Raw genomic sequence first — 9,623 nt, forward strand, 5'->3', positions numbered from 1 at the left:
TTCGCTTTTGTGATTTGTGTTTGCTCATCTTTTTCTGAATAAATAGCCATTTTAAACCTTTGAATCCATCCATCCATTATCCGTACCGCTTAATCCAGTCTTGGCTCATACCCCTTTTTAACTGCAGTGTAAAGAAATGAAAGACAAAGTGTTGTTTCTTACTGACCACCTTATGATAACCAAAATGCCCACAGGGTATGATGAGAATGAGAGAAGCTCTGTGCTCTGCTGTTGGCGATACTAATGTGCTCCATAAGTGTTTGCCAAGCACAACGGTGATGGTCCTGATCTATGCTAATTGAGTCAGTATGAACATTTTCAGCAATAAATTGAAACTTACTGAAATTGAATTCAAGCACAATACAATATTGTAGCTGACTTTGCAAAACTTCAGATTTCCTCAACAGTGCATAGTGGAAAAGTGACTCTGCAAAATTTACGTGCAATTAATGGCCATGATAAATGCATGTAAATATTGTGTGTGTGTGTGTGTGTGTGTGTGTGTGTGTGTGTGTGTGTGTGTGTGTGTGTGTGTGTGTGTGTGTGTGTGTGAGTCCAAAAAAGTGTATTCCACAAAACAAAACAAAACAAAAAAACGGGTTGGCTCTCCCCCAAATATTTAAAAATACAGAAAATACTGAAAAAAATCCAAAATTATATCCATCTGCAAATGATGAACAAGTATGCAAGGATCCACTGTGTATAGAAATTGCCACCCTAGTAACCTCACTAAAATCAAGGAATTGCAAATTGCACGAATTAATATTAGTATTTAAAAGAATGAATCCAATACAATATTATTAAAATATAATTATTCCAAACATGCACAACATAATTGTACAATAATAATCATAATAATTATTATTTTTTAAATTATTATTATTACTACTATCATTATTTTTAAATCTGTCTCTGCATCTAGTCTGCGATAGTTAGCTTTCACTTTCTGATCAGTATTACCGCATTAGTGGACATTTGTAATTATTGGTCATTTTGTGGACAGTACTTTGTACCTGTGTTCAGATATTTGAAATGTGCTTTTGTTTCGGTTATTTTTGTTGTTGTTGTTTTCCTTTTGCAGTAGATGGAGACCTAATACCTGTGACTCATTCTGGCTGTTCTGGCACTGCTTGGCCAGTGAATATGATTCAAATTGTGATTTCAATCTTCCGTGTGGAGCAGAATGTGGCAACATCACTTAGAGTCGCTTCCAATAGAGAAACCCTATTATTTGTTGTTCCCTGTTATTTTCTGTCTTATTTTAATGTAGCTGTAATGACAAGCACACATATGTTGTCTTTGGTTACTGTGATGATCACAGCCATTGTTGCATTCATCCAATCAGACACTCTGACCTGATAATCTATTTGTCATGTGTGTTGCGGCCACCAAAATGGGCCCACCCCAAAAACAGATTTAAATTCCATATCAAAGAGAACATTGTCACATGACTGAATCACAATAGCCAATCGTTACGTATCCAAGCTTGCTTTTGGACAAAAAAAAGTGATCAGTTTGTCCCTGCGAATGCAGCCATTTTGTAGCATGACATTCAGAGCAGAACCAGTTAACCTGTCAGAATGCAGTGTAGTCAGCATACCTGGACAACTGGGTGGCCTCCAGAAAGTGCCTTGACTGCCCCACGGCTGCCTTCAGTCTCATAGTGGGCCCTGTGGTGGGACTTTGGCTGTAACTCGATCTGTAAACTGTATGGACCGGAGCTGGATGGAAGCTGCCAGTCGAGCGCTGGCAGGGATGGGCTGCAATAAAATTGCACGTTATAGATTAATATTGACGTAACTTCTTCAACAGTCTCAATGCAAAATGATTTAAGAATATCCAACATTGGGAGAGTGGTGAAAACATTGCTGCTCGGTGTTCACATTTCCAGTCTGCTTTGAACACAGATGTGACACATGGAGGTCTTTACATTTGTCTTTTCGTTACCCTCTATTAGATTCAGTGAAACTGTTTGAGGTTTGATATTTTTCCACAGGCCCCAGTTCTGTCAAAGACGTCTAAGTCAAAACTTTTTGACCTTGCTTTAAATTGGCCTTAATTTTGGACACTTTGTGTAATTCAAACTGTCTTAATCCTTCTCCATTTCATCATGGTCTGTAATCTAATCATGCGTATTCCCCTGAGCCTGGGTAATGATGTCTCTTTTTTTATTATTATTATTAATGAAAAAAGAGAGACCAATCTGCTTTGGCTACAGGTTCAGTGTGTTAATACGATACTGTCACAAGTGGGGACAAGCACAGCGTGCTTGCGAGGTGGGAGGGATGATATTTCTGGGCTACAAAAACATATCTCAGACATACACTCTGTCACTCAGTCCCATTGATTCAGTGTTGATTGATTGAAATTTGATAACAAAGAAATATAAATTCACACTCAACTACCAGACAGTTGAGTAAGACAGTGGGAATGCATCGGCATCACACTCTGCATTGTACAATGATATTTGCCTCTTGAAGCTTCAGTTTGCCTCCCACAACATCATTGTTCTCTCCTTGAAGAGTAAAACGCTTCCCATGTGATCCGCGTTGCGATATCTTAACCAAAACAAACACGAAGAAGAAGACAATGGTAAATGCAAAATCCCTGACCCGAAGGGTGGCTCAACTGAAACCAATCTCTGGCGTATTTGTGGGACTTACGTGCTGTTTGTTGACCCAAAACGAACTGATTTCCCACCACAAGACTTTATCTGTCCGGTTGGAGAATGACATCACCTCAGCTACAAAATGAGATGGTCTGATGGCGCGACAGACCACAGTAGAGAGACGGCTGATTAACCCACAGACTGTTTCCACTTCAGCCGGGCCTGTCACTGTTACTTCCTGTTGCTCGCTATCTTAATCAAACACTTTATTTCCGGCAGGAAGGTGTGCTATTGGCATGGAAAACGATGTCTTGGGGAACAAAATTTCAATTTCTGAAACATGAACCTTTCTGAAAAGAAGTATTTGGAGCCATCATCATGCATGCTGTACTGTAGGCTACTCTGCTTTTTCATATTCGAAAGGGTAAATATTGTATCTCAAAATAAATTTTGGTGGTGTTCCTCTGTGATTTAAAAATGTTAAACGAAAAAAAATACAGGTACAACTTAAAACCATCCAATTTTTTTCAAGCCAACTCTATTCGTCTGTGAATGTTTTGATATTCAGAGCTATTGGGGTTTAACTGACTTTGACTTCTGACCATAAGAGTTCCGAGATACCCACCTGAGGTACTGCTTGGGTTTAGACCAAGGGTAGGGATGCTGGGGCACCTCCAGGAACCCCCCGCAGTAGTTCTCCTTCTTTAAAACAAGGCGAGAAGGGTAGTCCTCGGGGCTAATCTCTCCTTCATGACTGACCTCTTCTCCACTAGGTTCCACCTTGAGGCTCATGGAAGGTGAATGATCTACCATCTTGCGTGTCTTGACCGGGATCCCTTCTCCCATGTCTACCACTCCATCTGTGGTCAGAGCATTGATAGCAGCCACAATTGCGGAGTTAGTGTACTGGTTGGCATTGGCAAGCCAGTTCTCATCTGTGACACTGACTCTGGGGGACCCATGTGGGGAGGGGGTAGCGGATTGGTGGGGTGAACAGGATGTCTGCTGGTAGGGAGTGTCGTTGAAGCTGTACTTTCTCTTCCCCACACAGGCAATGCTGATGTTGTTGCATCCACCACCTCCACTGAGGGAAGGAGAGTTAGGCCTGGAGTCACGCGGCTGAGCTGGCCAGCCTTCCTCAGCCACTGCTCCAATCTGAGGGGATGTGGAGGGTGAAATGTTCGGGGAGGCTGCAGGACCGCTGGCATGCGGGCAGGACAAAAGTGAAGATGACCCTCTGGGAGACACGCAGGGAGACTGCCAGGGGGAATTCTGTAGGGAGTTGTCATAGTTGTAAAAGCCAGACTCATAGGAGGATGCTTCAGAGTTACAGCTGCGAGAAGAAATGCTGCTTGCGGGACTGAGGCAGTTGGGATCACGGTAGCCATCGGCATTGGGCAGTGTTAGTGTCACGATGGAGTTTACGCCTCTTTTGATGATGTGGTCATCACAGTTTCTTTCTTCGACCTGATCCTCTGGGCACTGGGTGTAGGCGGTGATTTCAATACGAGGGCTTTCCGGGGCTGGAGCCCCATTGGGTCTCAGGCCATGGGGTAGGTAATAACCTGCCGCTACATGGTTGTCATTTTGGAAGTTGTAGCCTGTCTGATGGCAGGACGTCACAGAGATAACTGGGCTGGACTGTAAGTTGTGGTACTGGGTAGCCAGACAAGGGTTGCCCATCCCGAGTGGAAGAGAAAGGGTGACATTTGGTGTGTAGCTGAATGCATCTGAAAATAAACAAGCACATTTTCAACCTATAGGATCATGTGTGCCCAATGGATTAAGGTACCCAGAGTCATTATGCTTCGGAAATAATTAACAGTGATTCCATGTGCAAACAATACCCCTATACAAATCTCACCAGCGACATACTGACTCCTTTCTTTATTCTAGGAACATCTGGAGAAGCTTAGCAATCATTTCAAAGCAGTTACTGTATATTTGGTTCATCCGTAGTCCCGAGTTGCACAGCCAGCCTGTTTGCTGGATAAGTTCATCTAAGACTCTGTTTGGCACTCCTTGCTGTCAAATGTACACTACAGGAATCCACCCAGCAGCAGAGTGATGGATGCTTTATTTGATTGATTGCATCACTCACTGAGTGAATTAGGCCCTCCCCTGTGGAAATCTGACAGCACTCTTGCTTCGCTCTGAGCTTGTGATTAAGTCAAAGAGAGGCCGTTGCAGCAAAACACACTCATACTCTGAGGTGCACGCACAAGAGGAGCATGCAACATAAACAACAACAGACCCTGAATCCTTGTAGGTTTGCCTCCTCTGCCAACCAGCTGCTATTGTATCAACAGTTGTAAACTTCATGGCTGTCTTTTATTAACACTGTCAATGAGGGTGAATGCTCTAAGAGTATACACCGTTCAGTCAGTATGCCACTCAGGGGCATTCCCCTTTGTTATTTGTTCACCGCAATGCTGTGCTTTATATGAGACCTGTCACACACCGCATCCTTTACGGATTGGTCATCAAAAAAAAAAAAAAAGTTTGCGGGAGTCTGTTTCAGAGTTGATAATGTGCTCTGCATTGCACGAGCTCACTATTGCCACAATTGCGTGAAGTCATAGCATAGTCTGCAGTACATCGAATACTTTCAGTTGTTCATACGAAAATGTCCATGCTTTCTCGGATAAAGCAGCGAGAAGGATGACACTTACCTTTGACTTCAAAATGTGCAAATACCGTACACTATAATCTGTTCCGTGTTGACTTATTGTCATTGTAAATACAATTATTGGAATTATTGCAAAATCCACACTTTTGTGACATTGCATAAAGAAAGAAATGCATTTTCATGACTCACCTCTCCGATGCTGATAAACACACTGGCTGCGCTCAAACATACAACTAAAATCAAATTCTTGCTCTTCTTGCTCAAAACTCATCTCTACTTCCCTAAAAGCGTGTCCCAGCTTAATCTCCTCTGATGCTTTTCTTGACTGGTTTATGCTCTTCTCGAGCCCAACAGATGACATACTGTGCCTGCCCGCTCCACCCAGTGTGACACACCTCCTTACTTCAAGCCTGACTTACTTTATTAAGAATTGCAGCCGTTATTATTTTTTTATCCTGCTCTTCTTGTGCACATCAGCTGCATTTGTCACACAGTACTTCACCTCGTGGGGATTTTCGCTAATCCTATTTTATTTGATTATGTATTATATGTTGTATTATTTTATGTATTATTATGTATCATCTTCCAGATTAACAAAAATAAATCAGAATTTGGTAATTTAAAGTCGCACCGCAGGGCCCACTATGTGTCTGCCACACATTCAAATTTCACCCCCTCATCCCCCTCCCCACTCTCCAAAAAAAAAAAAGACACATAATGTAACCTTATTCGTATATATCTTCCCTCAGCAAATGTTACCAATTATGCCATTGGTTTTAAAGTACTCTTAGCACAACCAAGCGCGCATGCCTAAAGAATGAATGTATTTATCCACAGGGATTGTGGTCTACAGTGGGATGAGACTGACGGGACCTCAGGGACAGATAGGTGGTTGCCCACAGAAGCCATCTGTATCTTCTGGAGCTAAGAGTCCTTGGGCCCACATTCATGAGACAGGCTGAGTGCAGTCTATGGCAAGACCCCAGTAGGATGTGTGTTTTGAGCTCTGTGTGTCAGACGTGTGAAGTTGTGTGATAATAAAGCAGGCTTTGGCAAACTGCTGAGGCTGAGTGGTTAAACATGACACCCTGCCAAGCAAGCTACTCGGCATCCCTAAACGGACACATCACAATTCTATGCCTCTCTCTCTCTCTCTCTCTCACACACACACACACACACACACACACACACACACACACACACACACACACACACACACACACACACACAAAGAAGAAAAAAACATCTGTTACCAATTATAAGACTCTTGGCCAAAATGAATAATAATAAAAACCGCTCCCGTTCATCTGAAATATCAAAGACGGAATGAAATCCCAAATCCACAAAGCCAGTGACATCAGCACTGGAAACCACACAAGGCAGACTATCAACGACTTTTGGTGCAGCCAGTGAAATTTTGCTATATTAATCATGAATAAAAGAGGCATTTTAAAACCAGACTGAAGGATTACACAAGCAGAAGCAAAGCCCGAAGTTTGTCAACACTTGATGATCCCTGACCTCAAACCTCCCTGTGCAAATAGTCATATTCCTGTTTACTTTTATTTGGATAATTTGAGATCCTGTGAGGCTAAATTCAATGAAGCCTGCTAAAAAATAAAAAATAAAAAAAAATATTACAGCGATCTGTTAAACACCTGCTTGAGACACCTAATGGGGAAGATGATGCCAATGCCACTTAATACATTTCACTGAATTCCATGTTTAACTTGAGTGAGTGAGCATGTCATTCCAAATTCACGTTCTATTTAACATTCACACAACACGCAGCACGATAAAGACTTATTAATGGTGGAGGCTTGATCCCACTGTGTATTCATTTGCTTGTCACTCAGACATTTTGACAAATTATATTGCAGAGATAATTTCACTATCGATAAGAATGCCATTAACATACTGCAAGATGAGATATTGAGGCAGGTGTTACCTTCTTCTGCAGATTTCATCGCGGCGAGAAAGGTGATGGAACGAGTGGAGTCCCCACTCCTTGCTGTCTGGAGCTTCAAAACTGAACTTAGAAGAGACGCTCTAGCTGAGTATCCTGCATGCAACCAGCGGGAGAGTCTGCATGAGCAACGAAGAATTTAAAAAATAAATAAATCAAAAATAGTGCACGATAGATAACAAACTCACGGGTAAAATTCTAATTTGGAGTGAAGTTAAGCAATGGGTTATTAACGTGGTGAGTATTGCACACCGTGTGAGCGCTGGCCGAGTCAATGAGGAGGTGAGCGCTGCTCAAGAAACTAGCGGCTGAGGTGAATTATTCTGTCGTGTGCCCATTGAAGGTCTCCAAGAGTCTCCCCAGGTCGATGACGCAGCGCGGCTTTGTCAAAGGGGCAGTCTCTGGTTCTTTTAAAGCCGGAAAACACCCTCCGTTCTCCGTCAGCGCGCCGCCCATCCATGACGCCAGCTACCGGGCTCCTGCAAGCTCCTGGTCGAAGCGATGATGCTTTCCACCTTAAGATCCCAAAGGCGCGAATGCGCGCGCGCACAGTGTGTGTGTGTGTGTGTGTGTGTGTGTGTGTGTGTGTGTGTGTGTGTGTGTGTGTGTGTGTGTGTGTGTGTGTGTGTGTGTGTGTGTGTGTGTGCGAGCGCGCACCCGCGCTTGCATGAACTTTAATTTGCTCAGACATGCGCGCGCGGTATTTGTATTCGCACACTTTAAAACAGTGGTTCTTAAACTGGGTTCGTTCAAACCCCAGGGGTTCGGTGAATCAGTCTCAGGGGTTCGACAGAGCCTCTGCCATGGAGGGTAAGACACACCCGACTCAACATGTCAATTACTTATGACATGCCCGCTTGGCCATCACTGGCTGGTTCATTTTGTGCACAATTAAAAAGACGTATACTTTTAACTTCTGAATTTGTAGAAAAAAAAATCCTATTTTTATTTTTCACGAATAAAGGGTTTATTGCGATTGCTGTGTTGCTTCTATATTCCACAGAGAATAACTGCCCATTTGCATTTATTTTCCTCACATACTAACGTAAATGATGAAGGAATAGGTTTTCTTTAAAAACAACACTAACATAAAAAAGAGGTACAAAAACAAGAACTAAAAACAAACGTGATTTTTTTTTACTGTGAATTGGAAGAAAATACAAATGTTTTTTTTTTGTTTGTTTTTTTATGCAGTCCAACAAATAATTGCAAAAAAGAAAGCAGTGAGGAAAGCAGTGTTCTTGTCCTTTGCTTGGGAAAAATCTTCCTGATGTGATGCTCTGTTACGTTCATGTTCAATTAGTGTACTTTTTTAAATAAATACACCATTGTCTGCATTCACGCAAAAATGCATAAATAAACAATACATAAACGGCATGCTATTACCACACAACTGACTCAAAGGACTTTTATACTGAATTATACATGAATAAAATAATGTGTGGATCCACATCTGCAGCAGATAGGTAATGTATTTTTCTGTGGCTCATGCAAGATGTGCTCATCAGATGTTCAGCTATAAACTGTAGTTAGTACAGAAAGCATCCATAGCCCTTTTAATGGTTCAATCTGTCATATTGAAGACATTTGCTATCATCAGTTCAGTTCCCTCCCCCCACGTAAAAATACACCTAGCACCCCATATTGATATCTGAAAAAAATAATTGTAGAACTTTTTGCAGAATAAATGAAAACTAAAATTTGAAATATCACATGATCATTAGTATGAAGATCAACTGAGCAGAAGCACCTTTTTGATCTAATAAAACCATGAGATTTTTTGGAAAGTTTTTTTGACCCCGGATGTACAGTAGGGATTCTCTGCCATTTCTCCTTGCAGGCCCTGACCAGTCACTGTATATCATTTTAAATGGTGAATTTTGGTGGACAGTCATTTCCATGTTTCCCCAGAGATGCTCAATTGGATTTAAATCAGGGGTCAAAACCATCACTGAGTTGTTCCAAAGTCACTCTTTATTGTTTTAGATGTTTGCTTTGGATCATTGTCTTGATGGAAGTTGAGACTTCATTCCAGTATGAGGTCCTCAGCACCCTGGAAAAGTTTTTTTTTCTTCATTCATTCATTCATTCATTTTCCGAACCGCTTTATCCTCACTAGGGTTGCGGGGGGTGCTGGAGCCTCTCCCAGCTGTCTTTGGGCAGTAGGCGGGGGACACCCTGAATCGGTTGCCAGCCCTGGACCTCAGTCAGAGTGATATTTGGGTGCGTCTTTACTGCTCTCACCGAGGCTCTTCTCCCCCGATTGCTCAGTTTGGCCAGACAGCCAGTTGTAAATGTTTTCCATTTTAAGAATTATGCAGGCCTCTGTGCTCTTAGGAACGTTAAGTGCAGCAGAAATTCGTTTGTAAACTTGGCCAAATCTGCTGCTGGCCACAGTTCTGTCACTGAGCTCTTCATTC

At 42.2% G+C, this 9,623-nt stretch overlaps 1 protein-coding gene across 5 annotated transcripts in view; it reads right to left on the bottom strand.

Moving 5' to 3' along the window:
- LOC109529694 (nuclear factor of activated T-cells, cytoplasmic 1-like) overlaps positions 1-7,703 on the bottom strand; it is a 65,708-nt gene extending 58,005 nt beyond the window's left edge. The window contains exons 1-4 of one of the 5 annotated variants that reach the window (XM_019893098.1): positions 7,456-7,703; positions 7,186-7,299; positions 3,234-4,338; positions 1,601-1,760 (exon numbers count right to left, since the gene is read on the bottom strand). In XM_019893098.1, coding sequence (XP_019748657.1) covers positions 1,601-1,760; positions 3,234-4,338; positions 7,186-7,204 — 1,284 coding nt within the window. In that variant the 5' untranslated portion in view covers positions 7,205-7,299; positions 7,456-7,703. Of the gene's footprint in view, positions 1-1,600; positions 1,761-3,233; positions 4,339-5,426; positions 5,555-7,185 lie in introns of those variants that run through there. The other 4 variants (XM_019893096.1, XM_019893097.1, XM_019893095.1 and 1 more) reach the window with 4 other exon arrangements.
- Positions 7,704-9,623: the final 1,920 nt, after the last annotated feature.

Source organism: Hippocampus comes, unplaced genomic scaffold (assembly GCF_001891065.2).
Source record: "Hippocampus comes isolate QL1 unplaced genomic scaffold, H_comes_QL1_v1.1 scaffold94, whole genome shotgun sequence".
Classification (NCBI taxonomy): domain Eukaryota; kingdom Metazoa; phylum Chordata; class Actinopteri; order Syngnathiformes; family Syngnathidae; genus Hippocampus; species Hippocampus comes.